The following is a 26595-nucleotide window of genomic DNA, read 5'->3' as shown; positions in this document are numbered from 1 at the left end:
GAAACATTTCATCAATATTTATAATTCCTTATGCATTATCATGCTGCTGTTGTTGTTTTTTCTCCTTGTCTGCTTTGGTATATTTCCAAAGGACTCATGCCAACCTATTTATGTTGATAAATACGGTGTTGTCTTCGGGCTCATCATCAAAGCAATTTGCCAAAAAAGTGTCACAGAACTTGTCATCCATTTTGGTCCTTCATGGACGTTCTACTACTACTTGTTGCAGATAATGGTTCTGCAATACTTAGCAGGGTCCAGATTAATTTCTATTGTTAAATTGCTGGGAGTTTGTAAACAGTTGCTTCAAGTCACTTGGAGATGTACCAATCAGATCCAACACCTTCTGCCTGCTGGGGGCATATTAGACTACTTAGTTTTGAGTTTTGTACACCTGGTTGAATATCTATACCTCATTATAGATGACTATGGTGCATCCTAATGTATTTTGGCATGTTTCCTTCTGTGCTTTTAAAAAGCATGGCTTGGCTTGAACTTTGTAGTCAGGGAAGAGCCATGTTTGGCATTGACAAATGCATTTGAAGTTGTTGCCATCTGGTATTGTTTTCTGTAACCTTGGGGAGCTAAGACCTTGCTTTTCCCTTCCTTTTATTTGGGAATTTCCCACTACTATATTTCCCATTTCTAAAAAATGCATTATTTGCTAAATGTGACATAATGAATTGCTATACCACCAACTTGGGTGATTTCAAAGCTGTTATTACAACTTTTAAGAGGGGGGGGGTCATACACTCTCCCTTGCTTGCTTTGTTTGTAAATAGGGAAAGGAGTGAATTTAAACCATAAATTTGTGTTGCCTAAACATGCTGAATTCAGATCTGAAACCATGTAAGACATTGGAGGGGGGGGGGTCATACACTCTCCCTTGCTTGCTTTGTTTGTAAATAGGGAAAGGAGTGAATTTAAACCATAAATTTGTGTTGCCTAAACATGCTGAATTCAGATCTGAAACCATGTAAGACATTGGAAAATGTTTAATTAGAAATGTTCAATTACAGTCTTACTGGGACTGTAAAGGATTCTGCATTTGCTAAACTGTGGTTTAGCATTTTCAAGAATGAACTGCAATAAGCCTTTTGCGCTCTGCCCTTTCTTCCTCTGGTAAGGCCATGATGAGATTGGAACAATAAGATTTTCTGTTAGTTTGGCATTACGTCTGAACCATAAGCTGTAGCTACTTTGAATGGGACTTTGTGAATAAGCTCACTTGTAACCCATGGTTTGAAGGTGGCTTGTTTCAGCAAACCATAGTTAAAATTAGCCAAAAGTTTGCCCATGGTTAGAAATCATGGCAAGCTTCCGTTAATGAAAAACAGAAACAAAAGTTTCCCAACTTCTCCTTATGGGCTTGCTGAAGAACAAATGGGGAGAGGGAGCCCATGAGCTGAAGGCTCTCTATGGCTTCTCTTTTTAATACTAAACTATGACTAAGTGTTTCACGCAAGCAGGACCAGAATGTGACCAAATGTTGCAGGCTTCCTTTTTCTGCTCTAGTTTGAGTCTTTGCCTTTAACATGGTACTTCTTCTCCTTGTCTCACGACTGCAGGCAAGCAACATATTTGATCCCCGATTCTATTTCAAAAATGTCTCACCTGTGAGGGCCAGGCATCCTATTGGTAGTTGCTGAAACAGGGCAGATCTGTTGCAGTATATCTAATAGCAGTGAAAATTTTCTCTGGACACATCCTTAGAATGTCAGGCAGTGCCCAAATGACTTCAGACTTAAGAAAGCAACCACATTGGATTTTAGTGGCTTGACTTTGACCTGGGGTGGGATTGGAGACACCTCTCATTATCTGCATTATTATTTATTAGGTTTATATGCCTCCCTTCATCCTGGAGATCATGGGGCAGTTTACAACATAAAAAACCCAAAATACACAACATAATTGCGGGGGGGATCTGTGCAGAATCTGACTGGAGTGGTTGTTGAATGTTGACTTAGATATGTGTGACTGAACAGAATACAGTTGTACCTTGGATTTTTAACTTAATCTGTTCCAATGGGAGTCCGTTTTGCTCCCGGAACAATTTGAAAACCAAAGCACGGCTTCTGATTGGCTGCAGGGGCGTCCCGCAGCCAATTGGAAGCCACGCTGGACATTTGGCTTCCGAAAATCGTTCGAAAACCGGAGCAATTACTTCCGGGTTTCGATCATTCGGGAGCTGAAACGTTTGAGTTCGAAGGCGTTCGGCTTCCGAAGTTCCTCTGTATTCTATCATATCTGAGGACCAACAGGCTACCTTGGGGTGTGGGTCTCAGGGGGAATGCAGTGGTGGTATGTGAGGGGGTACTACCACAACTACTGCCTGAGGTAGCTTCCTCTGTCTAATTATAGGACTAGTTCTGATGTGGTTCAGCTGCAAGAAATGTTATTAAGAGATGAAAGATCCCAACAACTTTACTGCTGTTTCCTCTTACATAATTTATCATTATTTGTGATCAAGCGTTTGAATTGACCAGATCGCCTGAGAATAATCGTGAAGAGACAAAACAAAATATTTCTTCACTTTGCTTATCAACTGATGAATGATAAGGCTATCTTTGGCCACTTCTGGCTTTTGACAACTTCTGCCCAAGTGGAGATGCCTGGGTGCAAGGATGACGCCTGACATCTCCACCATCTGGGGATCATTGGTTCTAGTCTGTTTTCCCAAACTAATGCCCCACCCTGTAGAATTCTATCCGTTACATTTCATCTGCACAATCGTAATGAAGTTCTGGAACCAAAAACGCTTTTTCTGTGCATCTTGAGCAGGTGCAGGAATGTCAAGTGACTTTTCTTCTATACGTTCCCAGAGCTCTTAACCCAGTTCAAGGTTGTCATATGAACTAGTCAGGTGTTTTAATTGATAACCAATCACAGTCAGTCCATCCTTTGAAAAAATAAGGCTTTAGAGTTGTCTTGCCCAAATATGGTAACTAGACATTCCATTTTGGCAGTTGCAACCTTGGTTTAAGGAGCCATTTGGCACCTAGATTATATATTTGAGTTTCTAACACTGGAGGTAGTATATACCACATAATACCAACTGCTAGGAATTGCAGCTGGGAAGAGGGCTGTTGCAGTCAGATCCAGTGGGCATTTGGTTGGCCACTGTGAAAATAAGAATACTAGGGCTAGGATGTGCCTCCTGCAGGGCTCATCTTATGTTTTTATGATTCATCTATGTGCATTCTTTTTTCTTCAGATTTTTCTTAGAACTAGAGAAGAGGATTCTCAGGGTATTGCTTGTAAAGCTCTGCTGTCGGCGCAGAGGCACATTATTTTGAAATGTGGTTTTCCAAACAGAGGCAGTCCCAGCAGTCCTTGACTGTAAGCTAGCTGAATGAAAGTTACTTTGGCTTCTCCTTGTACAACTTGAAGAAAACCAGCTCCTTTAAACTCTGTAGACATAATGTCTGGTTCTCACCTAATCAGAACTGCCATTTATTTTTAGACACCTTTCTCACCCAAAGCTTTTTTGCTTCTGTTTGCTTTGCTTTCCTCTGAGGAAATGGCTTCTGTATCCTCCTCCTTTGTTATAGGATTCTCTGCTTAACTAATCAAGTTAAAACAAATGCAGGTTTCATAACTGTTTCATATTTGAAATTTTCCGACTGGGTTTTTTAATATATATTTTTTTAAATAGCTTTATCACTGTGTGCCCCTATTTTGATACTTCTTAGGGGATGTAGACTGACACATTCAATCTTGATTCTCAACTGTGTGATGTGGTAGTGCCTTCTGTTGCATTTAATGCAGTACAAAAGGCCATAGAAATTCAATGCTGGTTTGTTTTTTTGTTTTATGTTAAAAAGAAATAAACTTGACCTGCCTTTGTGCAGCTGAGATGTTTTGCTAACTTTGCAGAACAATTGTGTGGGAAAAGTCATATTTATTTTAAAGACTTTATGCCATTTTTCTAAATATCAAAGCAGCTTAAGGAGTATAAGAAAGTAATGTATATACCATAAAACAAATACCAAAGACATAAGTAGCACCAACTGAATCAACAAAACACCTAGCACCTAGCTTTCCAGGCAAAAAAAAAAAGCACCTTGCTACCTTTTCTGAAGGGTTAAACCACAGAGCCTAGGACTTGCTGATCAGAAGGTCGGCGGATTGAATCCCCGCGACGGGGTGAGCTCCCGTTGCTCGGTCCCTGCTCCTGCCAACCTAGCAGTTCGAAAGCACGTCACAGTGCAAGTAGATAAATAGGTACTGCTATGGCGGGAAGGTAAACGGCGTTTCCGTGCGCTGTTCTGGTTCGCCAGAAACGGCTTAGTCATGCTGGCCACATGACCTGGAAGCTGTACGCCAGCTCCCTCGGCCAATAAAGCGAGATGAGCGCTGCAACCCCAGAGCCGGTCACAACTGGACCTAATGGTCAGGGGTACCTTTACCTTTACCTTTTCTGAAAGCAAGTAAACAGACTTTCACTTTACAGTGGGAAAATCCTACATTCAGCTGTCTGCCAAATAGGGTATTAAAATGATGGTGTAAAACAAATTTACTGTAAGGTGGTTTTCTCACCTAGAACAAAAAGTGAGTAATAATTGTTACATTAATGATGTTTTGCAGTGTGGCAGATTTTGATTTTTTTAAATCCTGTGATATTTAAGGAAGAAAATGCTACCTATTCTGAAATATACTTTGTATTTCTGGCTTGCTGTTTTAAGCGAACAAAGTATTTTGTTCTAATGCCTCCTTAATGGGAGGGAATATGTTTTAGGGAGGAAAATTAGTTTTCACAATAGCAAATGTTCTGGAAGGTGTATAGTAGTCTTCAAAATGGTGGATATAACACTTAAAAAGAGTTTTCAATTCTGTTGCTTTGTAGTATTGAACTAACGGTTCTATAAAATCTCTTACGGAAAAGACACTTAATTAAATTTCACACTCTTTAACATAATATAGGTTAGTTTTCTATGGTTTACATTGAAGAAATGGCTTTGGAGGCCTGAAAGTGAAACATTGCTAGCTAGCACTTCTAAACTGATCCTTCTTATGCTTGTCTACTGAAGTGGCATGTGTGATTTACTTTTCATGCAAATGTTCAGTTTAGGACTAATCATAGATGACTAAACTAATTTTTACTTAGAACAAAAAGCATATTTGATTAAATTAAGTCAGCTAGAGCTGAACCAGGCATGCCATTTTTGCCTTGAAATTTTTGCTAGAAAAAACTGGGATTTCTCAAATCAAATATACAGTGGTACCTTGGGTTAAGTACTTGATTCGTTCCGGAGGTCTGTACTTAAACTGAAACTGTATTTAACCTGAAGCACCACTTTAGCTAATGGGGCCTCCTGCTGCTGCCAGAGCACAATTTCTGTCCTCATCCTGAAGCAAAGTTCTTAACCTGAAGCACTATTTCTGGGTTAGCGGAGTCTGTAACGTGAAGCGTATGTAACCCGAGGTACCACTGTATATCATTTACATCTTCAGAAAAAAAGGCCTGCTTGTATGTAGCATGGTAATTTTAAATTGAAGGAGATGCCTGTTATTGAGTATATAAAAGAAAATCAATATGCACAGATCGTTCCATGTGAAAATCAATTGTCTGAAGAACTAGCCTTCCAAGTGGCATTTTATATACAGGCCAATTCAGAGAATTAGGAGAACAGGCTACAGAGAGCTTTAGGCTCATGAAATGAACCACTCTTGTTCAAGCTTATTTTTATTTCATTTTTTAAAAAACCAATTATATTCTCAAAAGAACATGAAAAGTGCATTTTAAATGGATTTGAGACTTTTATTGAAAAGGTAAAAAAAAGGCTTTCCCCTACTGTAGCTTGGTCCTTCACTATCCCTGTTGGTTTAAGTCTTAAACCAACTCTCCCCTTTGCACAGGGGACAGATAAGATCAGGTGCAGTTCGCTTTGCATTTCCAATTAACACGGTAGGATACTGCTGTCTTTCAAGCTGCTAATTGGCTTGGTGGTGGTTGGGCAGAGACTGAAAAAGAAATCCTGAGTGGATATATTTTTGAACAGTAGGAATCAGCAGCCAGAAAAATATTTATTCCCCCCCCCCTTGATGTTGTCACACCATCTGTTTCCTTCAGATTTCTGAGCAGGCACAATCATTGTTGCGACAAATTTCTTTGCACCTCAGAACTCTTGAGTACATGAAATGAAATGTACGGCCAATTTGCATCATCACTATAGTTTAATGTTATGCTTTTTTCCAAAGCATGCCAGTAGGTCATCTTCTTGCGGAAACTAAAGTATTCTGTAATCTTCCATTTTGATTATCTGTGTTTTTAAGCTAACCATGTTTGTACCATAGAGATTAAAAAAAAGAAAAGTTCTCCCTGCTCCTGCCTGTGTTCAGGAATCACCGGCAGGCCTAGGTTACACACACACACACACACACACACACACACACACACACACCGCCCCTGCCCATTGCATTTTGGGTTGCTTTCTTACCTTGCTGCACACAGCAGAGACTGGTTGGGGATGTCTTCACCTGATGCCCATTACCTGATTTGTTTTCCCATGCCAAGCTCCAGTTCACTGAATCTGTCACCACTCCATGTGCCATCATCTGCACATGCTCAAACCAGCTGCCTGAAATGTACACACCTCAGCTTAACTGCAGCTTCCATCCTCTAATAGGCTGGAAGCTGGTTTGAGGGGAAAGCACATCTAACAGGAGTATTTCTCAAGCAGCTACATGATATGTATGGATTGTGGCTAGCGTTTTGTGTACTCCACTCCAAACATCAGCAGTCAAAGTGAACTGAAGCCAGAGTAAATGGCATTGTGTACATAGCCCTAGTGTGAATGAATGTAGAAATCTGCCTTATACAACACTTTGGCCCATCCACACCATGGTCTAATCAGCAACAGATTGTCAGAGTGTCAGGCAAATCTCTTCCCCAGCTTTACCTAGAGATGCCAAGAACTGAATCTGAACCTGGCACCTAATAGGAAGTTGCTACTGACGTGGAAAGTACACTTACCTGCAAGGTTTAGCAACTAGCAACACATCAATTTGCAAGGGTTCCATATATGTGTTTGACTGTATCGCCAATATGTTGTGATATGTAGTTCCTGAACTACTTGCCTCTTGGTGTTTCCAACACTGAGTGATCCTATGTTCAGTTCGTAGAGCCATCTGTACTCTTCTAGCCAGGAAAAACATGTTGTACATAGTGATCATGAAACTGAAAAATAAGTTATATCTCAGCCACAATGCATCTCATGTTAAAAACCGGAACTAAACCTTGGTCCTTGTGTCAACTTGTTGTTTTGTAATTCAGTAAAATACTACTAACCAGATGTGCAAGGTTTGTTGGTTGGTTTATTATTTTGCTTTAATTTAGACAGTAACAGGCCAATCACAGTGATTTGCTATTGTGAGTAAATTCTGTTTATATGTCATATTTATCTAACTTTTCATTTTGTTACACCATAATCTTCATTTTTAAAGTGGGGGGGGGGAGGTAGAAGAGTCGGGCAACCAAGTTCAGTTCGTGCATACAGAAACCATTTTCAAGATTCATAACCAATATTGAAAGTCTTTTCTAGCTGGACCTCTCTTCACAATGAATATTTAAGAACAACAGTAGGAACAAAGTGACTTTTTTTTAAAACTGCTTTTAACTACTTTCTGCGATAAGTCTTGTGTTGAGGAACAGATTCTTAATATTCTCTGACTAAGAGTGTTATTACATTCCAAAGAGCTTCATTTAGTTTCCTTTGATTGTGTGTGGATCATACGATCCAAAAAATAACTTGGACTCTGTAAGCCACAAAGAAACAGCTGAGTTGCTTCGTGCATTGTGGTTTTCCTGTTCCTAACTGTGATGAAAAAGTTTCATACGTATTACAAAGCATGAAGATTGTGTTTCTCAAATTGTTAGTATTCACTCCTGAGTCCAGTGTGTTGTTGGAGCTGTACATACTTCTTTGAAAATCACACTGCACAGTAGTTGTGAGCATCAGTGTGCTGTTGTGGGAAAATACGAGTTATCTGAACACACCCACAGTTAAATTAGCCAAGTGTCTCATAGAAAGGGGTTCTTGCCAAGTAAAGCAACATAATCAGTTTCCCGCCCCCCCCTCTCTCTCTTCTGTATTAAATAAGATGAAGAGACAATGCAGAACTTCCTGGTATGGTTTAAGACAGCAGTGGTCTCCCTCCCTTCCTTCCCACTGTAATTTGTGTGTTATTTGAATTTCCTTGGGAAGTGTCCTCTTAGCTTTTTCCCTTTTGAACGCTTTGAGGAAAAAGCCATTCTGACTTTGAAGAGCTCAGCTGCAGCATATCTTCAGTTTCTTGGGGCTCCAGCAGTAGTTAAAAAGAGGACCTGTTACAGGAAAGGTGCATAATTTGTTTATAGCATCCTACTTAGCCTTGCTATTTTATTCTGCCGTGTTGAAAGCAGCGGAACGTTGCAAACTTCAAGGAGAGGGGAAGAGATAAACCTGATGGGGCAGATGTGGGAGCTGAAAGTTTAGCAATTTAAGCAATAGATTTCTGCCTGGCTGGCTGCTGACAAGAATCTATGAAGAGAAACTCCATGTGCCCTTCTACAGTGGAAGCCTAAGACGTTGCTTGGTAATTGCAGAATACCCCTGGGCATTAAGAAGGAGGTTGCAAATATGTAAATAATGGTAGAGGCGATTTGGAAATGAAGGAAAACTCTCTAATATTGTGGGAGAGCTATGTGGCAAGGAGATGGACTATAAAACTGGTTATGACCTCTTCTAAAAATGATGGGTTCTGACTGAAAACACACCTGGATCCAAGAACAGAAGTTAGCTACTCAGAAATCTCTGTACAGTATTATTTCTCATGTAGATTTCTGGCATTACAAAACGGCTACTGAAGAGGAGAGGCAGTGAGTGTGTTCCGTGCATCAATATATTAGTTACATTTTGTAAAATATATTTAGCAGTATACAGTGTAATTTAGGTGCATCAAGAAATTGTCACTGTGATCAAAATTGGTTACAGTTAAATCCGCCAAGTGTTTTATTGCTTCGTTTATTAATGAGAAGTGAAATACAAAGAGTTACCCTTCGTCTCCAAATGCTAAAGTCCTGGACAACTTTTTAAAAATGCTACCTTTTTAAGTAGCGCTGGAGTGAACATTAAAGGCTACAAGAAAAAGATATTGTGGGTTCTCTTTGTATGAAACATTTTTTTAAAAGTTTCATGTGGCAATAGCACAATGTCGCAACGTGGATATGCAAGAGAAGGACAAGAAAATCCTTTCCGAATTCTGCGCAGAGTGAACCATGTCTTTCACAGTGTTTCTTCAGCAGTACAGCGGTCTCTGACAAAGAGGCATGGGCGAAATTACCCACGCCACGCCTATTCTGGTAAGATTTGATTGCAGAATAATCATTTGTAATCTTTTAACCAATGTTCCAGAGTATAAGTGTCTGACTCACATGCCAATTCTTGTATGTGCCAGACACTTCACTTTTACTACATTATTCTTTTATTTTCTTTTAAGAAGCTCTCAAAATACGGCAACACCTTCCTCAGTTTTTTAGTGCACTTGTAATAGCACAACCTTATTTAATGGTCCCAAGTGATGCTGACAAATAAAAAATATGTAGTTTTTAAACAAGTGAGTGTTCAGTATAATATATATTTTAGAGTTTGTAGGTATCGGATCAGGTTTTCCTAACCTTTTAATCCTAGTGATTGAAATGGCATTTCAATGGGCCTCAGTGGATATCAAAATATTCCACCTGTACTTTTAGTCACGGTACTGTATTATGAGCAATGAATGTCACCCTTTATGTAGCATGTAAACTATGCATTGTATAAATAATTCTTGTTTATAAAGTAATTGTTTGTGACAATGTACATTTCACAGTCTGGAAAAAAGTACATGCAATTAACCCCACCCAACCTTTCCACAAATGTCAGATATTGTACGTGTCCTGCAGTATAACAGGAGTGCTTTTTAGGTTTCATATCTGAGGTGTGTGTAAGTAAGTGTCCGGCCAAATACACCTTAACTTGTGTTTAGTACTTAATTGCCTTAAAGGCTTACAATAATTGGTGTAGAGACAAAGCCACCAGGAGCATTTAATTCAGAGGCTGAATGGCAGAGATAAAAATCCATCATTTGCTTCCAGTTCTGAGTTGCAATCTTGTTTACAAAACCGGGTTCACAAGTGATCGTGATTTACATCTAGGACTACAATCTGGGTATTTGAACTGTCTTTGCTCAGTGACCTGCTTGGGGGTGTGGGGAGGAAATACACACATACATATTGGCCTGGTTTTGTCAGCTGGTGGCTGTAAATAGACCTTGGACAAATTTCCAGCCTAGGATTTGTTTTAATGAATTTGACTTTTTGCACCACTAATGAAATCACATTCTGCTATGAAAGACGAAGCCTTATTTTAATAGGCACTGCCTCATATGTTTAGCAGTAATTTTAGACCGTGAAAATCAGAATTGTTTTTTTTTTTATTCAGTCAGGATCATCCCCACCCCCTCATTATTAATTTTATAATAGGCTTTTGAGAAGCACCTGTTAATCTTGCTCAGGAGTGAATTAAGTCAACCTCAGTCTCAAGTATTGAATAGAGATTAACAGCTGCTCCTTTTAACCTCTGTTTTAGAGTAGGCCTGAGGTTCAGAGGCTCTTTCATGAGGTTGTGTAAGGTATCCAATTCAGTAGACTCCTTTTGTTGCTTTCAAGATAATGGTCTTATTTCACCTGTCTCTTGCAAATGTGTATTATTAGTCCCTGAGTGTGTTTAAATCTGATTCTCACATGGCTGGACAGCAGGTACCTTGGAATAATAAAATATCTACTCAACAAATTTGGCTATGGTTTTGGCTAAGGGCGTAATAAAACACAGCCAAATAATCTTGAAGGTGCTTGTGATTCATTTCATACTAGTTTTGGTGTGTGTGTCATTCTGTAAATTCTTACCAAAAAAAAAAAAATGGAGAATATAGTGCTTGCACATTTTGTCTCATATTTCAGGTTCTACAAATGCTAGAAACTTCCTTTCTATCAAAAAACGAAAGGTGGGAATCAGGAGTATGAGTCATTGGTGGGTGGGCTACCCCCACCCCCGTTGAACTCTTATGCATGTTTAACATTGTTTTGGCTACATAACCACGACTCAATGCCTGCAGGTTGGAAAAGGAAGGGATTCTTTTTCTTGCAATATATTTTAATGATAGTTCTTTCAGTTCTAGCATTTTATACATCTTCCTCCATCATGAAAAAAAAACAGTTGTTGCTGCATAATTACAGTTCAATAAAAGCAATCAATTTACATATTGTCATTATATTTTTCCAAAGATTCAGAAAGACACTCACGTATTTCCTGAGTAATAAATATGGTTTGCCACCAGGTAACCTGCCTCACCCTTTGCAAACTCGGCAAATTACATTTGATAACTCTATTCACATTGACAGCAAGTGCTCCCCTAGGACAAATGTGTTTCTATTGAAAACATATTTTCCTGTCTGTGTTAGAGTTTACACAAGATCACTGAGCTGCAATGTATTGACATTAGGCAGAAGCCCTTGTGATATTATTTTAGGTGCCTGCTGAAAAGGTTTTTGTGCTGGCAAATCTACCCAGACACATACTTTAGTTACCTATATTTGTTTTAAAGTGTTACTGATTCTTTAAATCTTTGTTTCAGTGATGTTAGTTCTATGTATATCTGTTTTTTAAATTGTTTTGTAGTTTGTAGCTGTATTTTATCTGCAAATTTGTTTGTTTACCTGGAGAGCTATTTAAGTGGTTCATACATTTTCTAGATTAGGTAAAGCCAAAAATATCAGTATCTTGTACTATTTCAGATCTGAAGCCTGTCCTGAAGTTTTAAAGGCCTGGTTTGTAGTAACCCAGTTGTTAGGTACCTCTGCTTTATGTAAACATCCTGGGTGACTGTAGACAATTTTATAACTAAAGAGAAAACAGCAGACAGCAACGATGGGTGGTGGTGATGGAATTGCATAGTAACTTTGTCTAACTTCTGATAATAAAAGGAACAAAGGTCATTCCACACACAAAAAGTAAAGCCAGATCAAATAAGCATGATCTGTTGGAAGAGGAAATATTTCGCTCCTTGTTAGATTGGGTGAAGATGCATTGTATTGCAATTTCAGTTAAAGAAATGGAAAGCTATAGTGTTTTTTTGAGTTGCAGCTCCTGGCTAGTTTCTATGGCTCAAGGTAAGTAAAAGAAATTTGATTTTGTAGTAGAATGTGAGGACTGAAGTGTTTATATCACTTAGACTCGCTTATATGGCAGGTAACAGGGCAGATACTTGTAGCTTCTGGCATTTGCTGAGGTGAATTTTTACCATGCCATTTTCTGCCAATCCCACTCTTCTAATAATTTACAGAGGCTTCATTAATTATACCAGAGTACAAAACCAGAGGTTACAGGTGACTATTTTTAAGGGGTACCAGTCACCACAGGCCATGTTGGCGCAAACGTTCATTTGAGATAGCATTTTTGTGTGATTCAAGGAAGAATTGTGCCCGTCAAGTATCTGTTTGGGGAGTATAAATCCATCTAAACCCCCTCACTTTGCAATTGGGTTCTTTATTAAATAGAAATAATGTTTTCATTCTTTGAAATATAGTTTGCAAGGGAGTACCACAGGCTTAGTCCATAAACTTAATAATGCCATAATTGCTTTGCTGGGTGCTAGATAAGAGCCAAACACACCTCAATAATGAGTTGGGATCAGATTCTGTACTACAAATTAGGGTAAGAACTATGCTGCTTCATCTTCATACAGAAATGTGGAAAATTTTCTTTGTTGTTCTCCAAACAGGCACAATACCACAAATCTGCCCTTGCCCAGGTCAAACTAGAGTCCATTTAGCCCCTCCTATACAATCTAGTGAGTTCTTCAGGGTTTCAGAGGTATTACACATCACCTTTTAAATGGAGATGCAGCCTGTTGCATTTGAGCCTTTATATATCTGAAGCATGTGCTATGATCCCTCCCCAACACAGCAGGCAATTTCAGTTGTCATCTGACTAAGAGCTGCTTTTCCCATTACAAAGGCATTGAAAAAGTACTGTAGGTAGGCCACTGACTTGGTATTGCTTCTTTTCACTCCTCTGCAAAGGAGCAGTTTCTATTTATCTTGTAGGAAGATGCACAAGTCAAATTTGCTCTTGTGTGTATGCACTTTCATGTGTGTTTCTGCAACTTGCCTCTGTACCAGCTTGCTTAAAACAATTTAATGTAGTGTGCTATGATGTTGGTTTTCTAGGAAATTTTCAGTCTGTCCCAGGAAATTTTCTGATACCCTAGAGCAGGGGTGCTATAACTTCTGCCCATTGAGATATTGTTGTTCTGCAATTCCCATCGTCCTCAGTCACCATGTCCAGTGGTGAATGATGTAGTGAGCCACAGGTTCCCCGCCCCTTACTTAGAGAGTGATGTAATTGAGCATGTTATTTTATTTGTATTTAGTAAACAAATCTATAAACTTTGAAACTTCCATGCTGCTTTCAACTACTGTCTTTATTTGTTTCAGTGCTCAGGAACACCCAACCCTATTTTGACTATACCTTTACCACCTACTGCATAGGGTGGTGCTGTTAAATAGAACTGCAATGTCCCTTTCTCACAAGGTTGGAAGTTACTGCTGCAATATTGCAGTATAGGGTGCGGCTAGGAGAAGGCTGCAAGCTGCTATGACTTTTTGCTTGCATTGAGCCTAGAGAGCACCAGACTGCACAATGCTGATTTCTTGCTACATCAGTGGCAGCCAATATGGTGCCTTCCAGATGTTATGGACTACAACTACCATCAGCCCCTGCCAGCGTGATGTAATTGTCAGGGGTAATAAGACCACAACATTTTAAGGACAGCATGTTTGCTATCCCTGCACCACATATTGATCACAGGAGTAAGGGGAACAAAATTACTATATTTTTCGCTCTATAACACACACCTGACCATAACACGCACATCGTTTTTAGAGGAGGAAAACAAGGGAAAAAACATTCTGAATGAAACAGTGGATGTATCATTTTTGTGCTTCATGCTGTGGCCACAGACATGTGATCTGATGGTGAATTTGGGGTGACCCAATGCAAAAATCCTGAGAATCCCTGTGGATCCATGCTTTGTAACCACGTTTTTGCACCATTGCAGCCCCAGGCAACAGTGGGTGCGTGATTTTTGGGGGGCAGGCTGTAGCCATGGACATGCTATGTGATCTGATGGTGAATTTGGGGTGACCTAATGCAAAGATCCTGAGGATCCATGTAGATCCATGCTTTTTAACCACGTTTTTGCACCATTGCAGCCTCAGGCAACAGTGGGTGCGTGATTTTGGGGGGGCAGGCTGTAGCCATGGACATGCTATGTGATCTGATGGTGAATTTGGGGTGACCTAATGCAAAGATCCTGAGGATCCATGTAGATCCATGCTTTTTAACCACGTTTTTGCACCATTGCAGCCCCAGGCAACAGTGGGTGCGTAATTTTTGGGGGGCAGGCTGTAGCCATGTACATGCTATGTGATCTGATGGTGAATTTGGGGTGACCCAATGCAAAGATCCTGAGGATCCATGTGGATCCATGCTTTTTAACCACATTTTAAGTGGGGAGGGAAGGAAAAACACAGAACGGACAAGGAGCACGAGAGGGGTGTGCAGAGAAGCAGCTGGCTAAGAATGCAGGACAGGGGTATAACGGGAGGGAGGAAAGGAAGGCAAAAGTTTTCCCTCACCTACTCACCCAAGCCAGCCAGCTCGCGCGCACACACGCGCGCTCTCTCTCTCTCTCTCTCTCCCTCCTGCATGTTTTCAGCTCTGCTTTCCCTCTGCTTGCCTGGAGGGGAGGGGCTTTCCCTGCTCTTTGTTCCGTTTGAGCAAACACAGCAAGGAAACAGAGGAGGGTGGGCAGTAAGACCCTGAGGCAGAATGCAGGAAAGCAGCCGCTTCCTCTTTTCAAGTTTCCCTTCTCCAAGACACGCGATTTGATTTTTCTTGCATCCCCTCGCGCCATTTGGCTCCAGGGACCACACATTCGCTCAATAACACGCACAGACATTTCCCCTTCCTTTTTAGGAGAAAAAATCTGCGTGTTATAGAAGGAAAAATACGGTAATTGGTCCTTGAATCTCTTTCAAGTAGCACAGCTACGTACAGTGGTACCTCGGGTTAAGTACTTAATTTGTTCCAGAGGTCCACTCTTAACCTGAAGCACCACTTTAGCTAATGGGGCCTCCCGCTGCCACTGCTCCGCCGGAACACGATTTCTGTTCTCATCCTGAAGCAAAGTTCTTAACCCAAGGTACTATTTCTGGATTAGCAGAGTCTATAACCTGAAGCGTCTGTAACCTGAGGTACCACTGTATAGGAATACAGTCATACCTCGGGTTGAAGTAGCTTCAGGTTAAGTATTTTCGAGTTGCACTCCACAGTGACCCGGAAGTAACAGAGCACGTTACTTCTGGTTATTTCTGCTCACGCATGCGCAGACAGTCAAAATTACGTCACGCGCATGCACGGAAGCGGCGAATAGCGTACACGGGTTGCGTTCGCTTCAGGATGTGAACGGGGTTCCAGAACAGATCCTGTTCACATGCAGAGGTACCACTGTATTGGAAACTGGGTAGGATTATTAGTCCATATTGTCTGTTCTTTCTGGCAGCAGCTCTTTCAGTTCTAGGTCAGGGGTGTCACATTACAGTCTACCTTTGTCTTTAAAAAAGAAAGAAAGGAGATGTTAAGCCAAGGTATTGAGCCTGGGACATTCTACATGCAAAGTGTGCTCTGTCACTGATTCCATCCCCTAGACTGTACCAAGCAAAGCCATGGAAGGGAAGAAAGAAAGGAATGCAGTTAAGATATGGGTGCAAATGGAAAAATGGCATGGAGGGAAGAAAGGAATAATGTTGGTTCCATGCCTTACCCAAGACTGGAAAACCCATCAGAAGACTGGAGTTAAAATGGACCCCAAAGAGCACTGGGGGTATAAAAAACAAATCACTGATGGGTTTCGGGACAGCTGGAACAAATGACAACCAATAGACATTCACAGTGAAAAGTAAGAGACAAACCAGAGAAGGAATGGAAATGGACTCCTAGTAGAAGCTGCAAACCTAACAAGGCAAATAATCATAAATGAAAAGATTTGGGTGCATAATGGGCTAGGAATTCCTCTGCCTCTGTATTGTATGCCTTGAATATTTGATGCTGCAAATGATTTTGAATGGCTGAAGACTGGTGTACTACTTATGGCTACGTAGGGCATACTATTCTAAAATGACAATAGTGGAATATGACATGTAGGAGACTAAAGCAAAATGCCTTTTCTAAACAAGATCATTTCCTGTTGCATTTTCTTTTAATGTTTGTGTTACCCCACCCGTAGTCAGCATGAAAGTAAATAAAGAAGCAGCAGTGTAAACAACAATGTGGAAAGGGGTGGCTCTTGTTCCTGCACACCCATTACTTGCATGCAGGACTAAAACAGGAAGCACCTTAGGAAAGTCAAAAGTAAAAAAAGAATAGCCATTGTTCTAAAGTTTGGGATCAAAACAGAATATTAGAGGTAAGATTATGCTTCCTTTTGGGTTAACAGAGTAGACAAGTATACTGCCATGCTGCTATGCTTATTTTATGACTGGTGAGACGTTTTGTAGGCTTATATTTTTCAAGCGCATAGTTAACATATAGATTTAATTACTTGCAGATTATAGCTTTACATGCTCAGTCTTTATTTAGTGTGTTTAAGTACCAGAGTTTATTTCCTTTACACAATATAGCTGGCAACAGTTGATTTAGGGGCCCTGTTTTCCATTCATAATTTGGTGTAAAACAAACCCCACCCCAATTCTGTAAGGAAGGCATCATAGCATTTTTCTGGAGCTCCCATAACAATGTTTAAGTGAAAGTTTGTGGGGTTTATTGGGGGGGGGGTTAATGTACACTGAAGTGTCTTGTCCCATGCCTGTTCCATGGTGAAGAGCAAGAGGTAGCTTGGCTTCATTCTTGGGACAACTTTCCCCAGCCATGGTTGGATTTGTTGTTGAATTACGACTTGCATCATCCCAGATCGTTGGCTAGGCTGGCTGGGAGCTGTGAATGCAAACAACAACTGGAGAGCCATTGATTCCCTGTCCCCTTTCTGTGCAGTCTTACCACCTTAATCAGAGGCAGCAATCCTTCTGAAAACCAGTTGGTGGAAACTGGAGGAGGGAACAGTGCTGTTGAACTCGGATCCTGAATGCCGGCTTCCTGTAGGCATGCTGGACTAAATGGACCACTGGCCTGATCCAGCAGCCTCTTCTCATGTATTATGTTGGGTGTACAGTGGTACCTCGGGTTAAGTACTTAATTTGTTCTGGAGGTCCGTTCTTAATCTGAAACTGTTCTTAACCTGAAGCACCACTTTAGCTAATGGGGCCTCCTGCTACTGCCGTGCCGCTGCTGCGCGATTTCTGTTCTCATCCTGAAGCAAAGTTCTTAACCCGAGGTACTATTTCTGGGTTAGCAGAGTCTGTAACCTGAAGTGTATGTAACCTGAAGCGTATGTAACCCGAGGTACCACTGTAATACAAATCAGTCCCTCCCTGCCTCGCCCAGTTCTTTCATTGGGGAGCAGCCTGGACAATTTGATCCGTGGCATAAATGCTGAAGTGAGTGCAGATTAATTTCAACCCCTCTTTGCCATACGTCACGCCACCCATGTACATCAGGACTTAGTGGGCCAAATCAGAACCACAAACTAAATCTCCACCCTGATGTCCTAGAAAAGAATCCAGGAAATTTGCATTGTTTTGAATCGGAATCGACTTTACAAATGTTTGCAACATTAAAAAACAAATCACACTGGAAAGTTATATTGATGCTTCTGTTTGCTATTTTATGGTAAGGTCAAATATGTGTCTTAAGCAGTTAGGCTAACCACCTGGGTATTTGAGTAAATCCCACAGCATTGGATTTCTAGCCTTATTTGACACTGAGTAAATGCTACAATGCTTCAAGAGGGAGGCAGCACACATGGAAGTGTAGCCACATCTATCATAGCACAGCAGAAGTACAAATAGAGAGAGAGAAAAGAAAATGGCCTAAAATCAACCATACACATCATTTACACATTCTTTTAAAGAAACCCAGTGCCTGATTTTCTCTTAACTTACACAAACTATATTAATGGTTCAACAGTGTGCTTAACAACCTCTAAGGAAGGAGAGTCCTTTCTTTCTTTTCTTGCCAAGTGTACAACCCATGGATGAGCTGTAGTGTCAGTGGACATTGGACACGACCCCAAATAGTGGGTTGGATGTACCATACTTTTCCGTCTATAAGATGATGTTTTTTTACCTTGAAACAACGCTTAAAAATTGGGGTCGTCTTATACATAGGTAGTGGAGAGGGGGACGGTGGAAATGATTTCTGTCTTGAGTAGTAGATTGTCACTGGTGTTATTGTGGGTGATAGGCTGCTGCAGCAATGTCCGCTGGCGATTGGTCGCTGCTGTGACAATGGCTGTTGGTGATTGGGCCCTGCTGCAGCAATTGGGCGTGTGATGGGCGGCTGCTGGTGTTGATCAGAAATAAGATAGGAGGTTTCTGTCTTGCGTTCGATCTCAAGCATTTGGAATTTGGGTGAGGTTTTTCTGGCATTCCTCCCATTCTGGACAATCTCCTCCCCATTTCCTTAATATCGTATCCCCAAAATTAGGGTCTTATAGACGGAAAAGTACAGTATGTTGGTTGACTAGTAATTAAGAGGGACTCGGCTGCTTGCAAAGAGGCTTCACTTTTACAGAAGAATTAGAGAAATTGCAAGTGAGCAATGCCACATGGGAATGAGTCTCATGAGGACAGTATCTCTTGACGGGAGAAGGGACCATGGGAGGTGTGTAGGCACCGTCTTCCAGTAAGGACTGGGCTTTTGCAAACTTTCAGCTTGTCAGGCAGGGCTTCTAAGCAAGATCTCAGGGATTTGTCATAGGAGGTACTGTGGATGGCAGGCGGACTGCTTTCTGTGCAGAATTTAAAGAACTTTAAACATTTGCTGGTTGAAAAACCAGATACATTGTCTACCACAAGTCGTACAATTCTGGTCTCCCCGTTGCCAGCCCCGCAATCTCCGGGGACAGAGGGGAAGGCGCGCGCGCCTTCCCCTCTGTCCCCGGAGATTGCGGGGCAGGCAATGGGGAGAAGCAATCTTCTCCCCGCCGCCCCTTGCTTTAAACAGGTCTGGGGACAGAGGGGAAGGCGCGCGGCGCTTCCCCTCTGTCCCCAGACGGTCTCCATAGGAACGCATTGATTGATTTTCAATGCATTCTATGGGAAACCGTGCTTCGCAAGACGAAAAACTCGCAAGAAGAAAAAACTTGCGGAACGAATTAATTTCGTCTTGCGAGGCACCACTGTATAGCCTTTGGCAAGATGTTTCATCTGTTCATCTCTATTAAGTTTCTAAGTGAAGCATAGAACATAATGAGAAGGTTTCCTGTTGGTTTCTTGAAGTCTTTAGACAAGCCCTTCTACAACAGTAAGGATAAAGACAACCATAATATGATAACAATGGATTGCCAGCTGAACTGTCAGGTGTGCATTCTGTGGTCTTACCTCTCCCCCACTATGTTTCAGGTGGGCTGCCTGAAACATCATCTGTCTCCCTTCTGCTGTCACTGATGCCCCCTCCTCCAGTTATAGAAAATTAATCATCAGAAATGGGAAGTTCACTCATTCACTGCAGTTCTTTTTGTGCTTTTTTGTTATCAAATCTATATTATCCAAGCAAGTTCCTCATGGCATTAAAAGTAGTTTTGTTGGGTAAGTTGTTCATGAATGTAACTAGGTAGAATTTATACTTAATGTGATTCTTACAAATTTGTACATAACTTGTACACATAATGGAATGCTTTTCCAGATATAAATGTACAATGAAGAAGAAACCTTACTGTTACTGTTTGAATAGTTGTAATTATAAATCCATGAGTTATCCACCATGTTTTCATTTCTTGACCTTCTGGTGACTTTGGAAAGGCAGAAGTCTTCTCCAATAGCAGAGGGGAAGGGTGTGTTATAGTCTTTGAGTCATTTAACAGTTGCTTCTGTCACTTTCATTTACTGTCCTGTTTATCTGTATTACAGAATTTGAGATTGCTAGTAAGTAATCTTGAGGTCACTAATTAACAGGTAATCTGCTCTGAAACAATTACCTAAAAGGATCAAGTGACTTTGCTTAACGTTTAATGGGTGAAAGTTCATAGGCATACTTGAACTCTATAAACCTTGGGCATCTTTTTAAAAGGTCCTTTTACACATATCACTACAATTTATTTTATTTTGTTCTGTTTTATTTACACCCCACCTTTTCCTCCAAGGAGGTCAAGGTGGTGTACATGCTTCTTCTCTTCCTCATTTAATCCCTACAACAGCCCTGTGAGGTAGGTCAAGCTGAGAGGCAGTGACTGGCCGCCAAGGTCACCCAGTGAGCTTTACGGCTGAATGGCGATTTGAACCCTGGTCTCTCAGGTCTTCATCTGGCATTCTAATTTCACATTGCCTGTTGTAATATTACTGATCTGCATGTATAACATAAGCTTTATGGATTGACTATTCTGCCCTATTGTGTACAGTCTCTGAAAGTGTATAGCAAGTGCATCTTTTTTTTTAACAGATGTGTGGATATCTGTTACTTTGAGAAAAGACAAAAAACCTAGCACAGGGATAGCTCAGCTGGTAGAGCTCAAGACTCTTAATCTCAGCATTGGGTTCGAGCCCCATGTTGGGTGAAAGATTCCTGCAATGGATTCCTGCAATGCAGCGGGTTGGACTAGATAATCCTCGTGGTCCCTCCCGACTTTACAATTCTATGATTCTAAGAAATGTAGATGTCATTTAAAAAAAATAAGAAACAAATCTACATTCATTTAAGGGTTTTTTTAAACCACATGCAAAATTCTCAAGAGAATTGCCTTGGGCATATAAAACATGTTCTGGAGTACATGCATTTTAAATAAGTTTTTTTATTCTAGCTGAAGAAAAGTTTTATCAGGCTCAGGAACATATTGGTGAAGATTTCAATTAAAGATTGAATTGTCTTTTTCTGCACCTTTCCAGAAAAAAAAAGTGAGAATAGGGATTTCCCCCCCAAAAAAACAAATGTGAAATTTCCCATTCCATTTCAAGGAATTGTCTCATTAGAGAGCTCTTTGAGAGAAGCAGCTGTCAGCTGACCAGTGTTGTTCCTTTCAGGCTAAAAAGAGATGGCTTTACTTGATAGGTTACCATTTGCTAAAGTAGGGTTCCTTAAGGGAGGCTTTTGACATGCCACTCCAGGAGAGTTTAGAAATTAATTTGTTTTAAAAACATGTTTTGTTTTTAACTGAATTTGCTCAGTTATTGTCTTTTACGTTCTGGGTAAATAAACTTAGTGTGCTGCATGTGAGTTCTCTGTACCATAAAATGAAAACGAGAAGTTTCCAGTCTTTCGCTAACCCTTTTGTGGACCTCTGATCCTGTTGAAAGACACACTGGCTTTGCATGTAACTTGAAGAAAGGTATTGTGTCCCATTCAGCTTGACTTTTACTGTGAAAGGTGAAGTTTTGAGCTTTCCTTGTATATTGAACGGCATTTTAAAGACAGAGGTCACCATCTACTGAGCAGCTCTTCACGAAATTGATTTGTGGCAATATGACCTTAAGCCTGATCTCCTTGCTGTACAAGGATATTGCAGAACTGTGGTATCTTCTGAAGAAAAGAACAGGTGCGTCTACCTTTCATGTTTTCTTCCCTTCCCTTTCTTGTTTTCACTTCCAGTGACTTCGCTGAACTGAAACGACTGGTGCAATCTAGTAGTTCTTGAATGTTGTATTAAGGACCTGTTAGGGATCTTCTGGTCCGCTGCGCAATTCACCCATTTGTATTTTTCATTTCCAGAGTGCCTATTGTTACGTCAGTGCCACGTACGTGTTCATTGTGAGCTTTATCACACAGAATGTTTGTAGAATATATTTGCTAAAGGATCACGAACGCTTCCTTGTTGTACCTACCGGTAGCTCCTTTAGAAACTGTTCCTTGTATCTTGCGATGTGCTGTTTGACTGTCACCCTCCCTCCAAGGCATTTTATTACCTTTGTGAGAAGGCTAGGGCAAAGGAGGGGATTCCGCTACTACATCTTCTTCCAAAATTTTCAGTAGCAAACTTCGCTATCATATCTTTTCTTACAGTTTCTTTTAATTCAGAGCTTTCCACAGTAATCTCGCTTTATTCTGATAGGGTATGAATGATGCATTGGAGGCAGTCTTTGCTGTAAATAGTGAAGCTACAGTCCACTGTGAAACTGAAAGCTTGTTTTTGTGGAAATTGGGGAAGGGGAGGGGGAGAGAGAGAAACCAAATGCTGCTGATTCAGTTCACGTTGCCTGTCTTGTGTTCTGTTTGGTATGCATGACTGCTATAGAGGAATACGGGATGAACAGCAGTGACATGTCAGGTTGGTGATTTGTATTCTACCACTTCGGTCTCTGAAATGATACTTATTTAATGTTGAGTTTTAAGTGTTGGCGTGTATTAGGAGATGTGATGTTTTCCATTTAAAGTAAGTTTTATCAAAGGCTCTGGGTGTGCCTGCAGCATCACTGTGCATTCAGGAGAATTGTGCTAGGCTTTTTGTGGCTTGGTGTACTGCTGGAGACAAGAAGGAATGCAAGGCTAAGGTTAAAAAGCATTTAAGGAAACAGAATGATAACAACTAGAAAATTCAAGTCGTCCCAAACTGCGTTTTCTGCCATTGTGCATGAAATGTTTTGCTTGATACTATTATTAAAACCATTTTGTTTAAGCAAATTCTATTTGGGGAAAATGTACTTCTATGCTAGCTGCCAGATAGTGTTGTATGAATTGTTTTAAATATAGTTTAACATAGGGTAATAGTAAGAATCCTTGTGTTTTCTGGGTAATCCAACTTGTCTGATATTAAGCAACGGTAGCTCCTGGCCTAGAAACAAAAGGGGTGGGCCTTTTTTGCCCATCAGCCTGCAGTTGCTGCTGCTGTTAGAGATATTGGGACATCAGTGTGCAAAGAAGTATGCAATCTGAGGTAAATTATGAGATTAGGTTTGGCTGCCTATAATACTGAGCAGTCCGGTCACTACACACATGCAAATAAAATGTGGACATGCTCTTACTCATCTCTGAAATTGCTTCCTGGTGGTAATTCATTTATTCCATGTCATGTGGAAGAAGAGACTAGTTTTATGCAAGTAAGGTGCAATTAAGGGATGGGGAACCTTTGGCCATCCAAATGGTGGTGGTCTCCCAATTTCTATGAACCCTATCCAGCATGGCCAATGGGCAGGGATAATAAGAACTGTTGTGAATAATATTGGCTTGCAGGTTCCCAATCCTTGGTGTGATTGATTGGCTTGAAAGGAACTGTGAAGTAGGGATGGATATTGGATTTAGGCAAATCCTGGTGTGAAGTGGGATACATTGGAGGTATTTAGGAAATCCCTGAAACACTTTGCGACACCTCAGTGGTGCAGATATCAAAATAATGTTGCAGACAGGCATCTGTTGAAAGTGAAAGTAATTTGTCTAAGCTTACTATAAAGCCAAAAGGCCAAGATGGAATGATATTGGGGAGGAAGAGAAAACACCAGGGCACAGAGAAAGAGCACCATTGTGACTGATGGGTCTAGCTGGGTTATCGGAGGGATTAATTTTATCAGTGCTCTCCATCCTGGGTTCTTTAGGAGAGGGAGCACCTTTGCAAGTGGAACGTATGTGTCTAAACTTAAGAGAGGTGTCAGAATTGGATTGGGAGAGGTTTTTTTTTTGCAACTAACAATTCTAGCTTATAATCGACCAGACCGTGTCCCCCCCCCCCACAAAAATCCTATGTTGTTGCTCCCCAAAATGAACTATAAAGGTCCCTAGACCTAAAACCTAGGCATCTATTTGTCTCCAGCTGGTCAGGTTTCTCTCTCATGCTTCTACTTTTCAGTCCAATTGCCCAGACAACATAATGTGAGGTTAAGGGATTCCTTTTTCTGCCCACCACAAAATTGCAATAGCTGCTCTTGCATGAAAATTACTGCAACTTTTCTTCTGAAAGCTGACAGGGATATATGCCCTCAGAATAAGTGACCTTGCCTACAAATTTCAGCCAATTCTGACCAAAACTTTTTAAAAAGTGGGCATTACTTTTTATAGTGATCTGCAAGAAGAAAAGTCACATAAGAATCAGCTGTACTTCCTGGATTAGCTCTTTACATAGATTGCTATACAGAGAGAAAAATAACAAACCTGAACCACTGTTTCAGCATTCCCATCTCCACGTGGACTTTTACGAATTTGGAGTGGAATTCTCTTTAAAAGACCTTCAAGTACTGCTGAAGGCAGCATATTCAGTTAGGCACTTCAGAAAACTCTCATACATTTTGTTAGATCCTACATCAGGAGGACCAGTTGGAAAACAGTCATACCAGGGGCATTGTTTCCTCATTGCGGACAGATTACTCTGTTGTTCAGTATCAAAAAGACTTTGGTTCAGTAGGTATTTTGCTTCACTGGGACCTCAATTTAATAAGTATTGTACTGGATGGCAAGGGGAGCATAACCTTAAGTTAATGTCTTTTATCCAACTGCTTTTGTGCAAATCAATCAGAGCTGATGGAAGATAGCTAGTTGGGGGTAAATTCAACTGGAACCAATAGTTAAATGCAGTGCTTTTTTCTGGGGGGACGCAGGGGTATGCATACCCCTAAACATTTTGTGAATCTGTATTTGGCTTCATTGAGGGGCAATATTTCAATACGAGTAGGAAAGTGAGAGTACCCCTAAACATTTTTTAATAAAAAAAAGCACTGGTTAAATGTCCTGATTACAGTGGTGCCCCGCAAGACGAACGCCTCGCAAGATGGAAAACCCGCTAGACGAAAGGGTTTTCCGTTTTGGAGGCGCTTCGCTAAACGAATTTCTCTATGGGGTTGCTTCGCAAGACGAAAAAATCTTGCGAGTTCCCGCGGGTTTTTTCCGCTTTTTCCGCCCTTTTCCTAAGCGCTAAGCCGCTTAACAGCTGATCCACTGATAAGCCGCTTCTCAGCTGATCGCTAAAAGCCGCTAGACCGCTAATAGCGTTAATCCGCTAAGCTGTCAATGGGCTTGCTTCGCAAGACGAAAAAACCGCTAGACGAAGAGAATCGCGGAACGGATTCTTTTCGTCTTGCGAGGCACCACTGTAATTTGTAGCGTATACAGTTCTAGCAAAACCATGCACACATTATGTCAATGAAGGTTCTGTACTAGGGTCCCACTAAGACCCATTTCAGGGTCTTATTCTTCCTTCACATTTCGTTTCCTACTTCTAGGGTCCTGCAGCTCTTGGTGTGGAGAGGGCACGCCACAGTCTTGAAATTCAATACCCTAGGTGGTAGGTAGCTTTGAAAGAGACAGCTGAAGTTGGCAGAAAGAGACCTCTTGCAGTTCCTGAACTATATGGACCTTAATATTATATGTGCTAACAGTCCAGTCACATGCATGTTTACTCAGAAATGAGTCTCTGCTGCATTGGGAGCAATGTGTGGTGTAGTGGTTAAGAGTGGTAGACTCGTAATCTGGTGAACCGGGTTCACTTCCCTGCTCCTCCACATGCAGCTGCTGGGTGACCATGGGCTAGTCACCCTTCTCTGAAGTCTCTCAGCCCCACTCACCTCACAGAGTGTTTGTTGTGGGGGAGGAAGGGAAAGGAGATTGTTAGCTGCTTTGAGACTCCTTAAGGGGAGTGAAAGGCGGGATATCAAGTCCAAACTCTTCCTCTTCCTCCTCCTCCTCCTCCCCCTCCTCTTCTTCTTCTTCTTCTTCTTCTTCTTCTTCGAGGCTTACTCACATGTAAGAGTACATGACATTGCAGCCTAAGTTCATTTGTTGAAACAGCACTTGATCAGGAAATTTTGATCGAGATCTGCTGAGTTGAATGACCAAAATGTTGCATTGTGGATGTGGGGTGATGGATCTGTTAGCATGTGGCGAAGCTGTTAAGCAACTGCCTCATTTGCATCCACTGCACAACTCAGATCTGAATCCAGTTTAACTGTGCTGACACTCTGTCTTTTTTTTAGTAGCTTGATGGTGACTCAAGTAGACAGGAGTGGAACTGTAGGGTGGTGCAGGGCAACGGCACAGCATTGCTTTGCCTGTATATAGAACACCTCAGAGATCATCTCCAATTGCTAATTTTGTATTATTCATCGACCCTCGGTTTGGATGTTTAACTTACAACAAAGAAGCATGCTAGCAGCTATATAGGATCTTGTTGGTTTATTACAGTTAGTAAAGCGAAATTAGCATTGCTCTGACTGCATCTTGAAGAAGGAATGTTAAAGGAGCTTGCGTTTCCATTTCACTTCTCATGTGTTTGGGCTGAAAGGTGGAGGTTGGTTTCTCTTTCGGCTGCAGCCTTCCCACCCCCCATGCTTCACTCAGTGCTTTACATCATATAAAAATTAACCTGAAGTGAAAGGTATTCAGAGTTGTGATGAGATGCATTCAAAGCCGAGGTATGGGGTCAGCTCTGGTCACTGAACATACTTGCCACAGCTTATCCACATGCTCGTTTGTTGTGCTCTTTCAAGTG

General features: G+C 41.0%; 1 protein-coding gene across 10 annotated transcripts in view; it reads left to right on the top strand.

Moving 5' to 3' along the window:
* MCF2L (MCF.2 cell line derived transforming sequence like) overlaps nt 1–26595 on the top strand; it is a 118984-nt gene that overhangs the window by 32824 nt on the left and 59565 nt on the right. Inside the window, exon 1 of one of the 10 annotated variants that reach the window (XM_081858044.1) lies at nt 8245–9343. The exons of 7 other annotated variants lie outside the window; for them this stretch is intronic. In XM_081858044.1, coding sequence (XP_081714170.1) covers nt 9193–9343 — 151 coding nt within the window. In that variant the 5' untranslated portion in view covers nt 8245–9192. Of the gene's footprint in view, nt 1–8244; nt 9344–22383; nt 22453–26595 lie in introns of those variants that run through there. 2 more of the 10 variants (XM_081858042.1, XM_081858041.1) reach the window with 2 other exon arrangements.

This window comes from Podarcis erhardii (assembly GCF_964252035.2).
Source record: "Podarcis erhardii genome assembly, chromosome: 4".
NCBI classification, from domain to species: Eukaryota; Metazoa; Chordata; class Lepidosauria; order Squamata; family Lacertidae; genus Podarcis; species Podarcis erhardii.
Note: the sequence above shows the minus strand (reverse complement) of the source record. Positions and strands in the feature narration are given on the sequence as shown.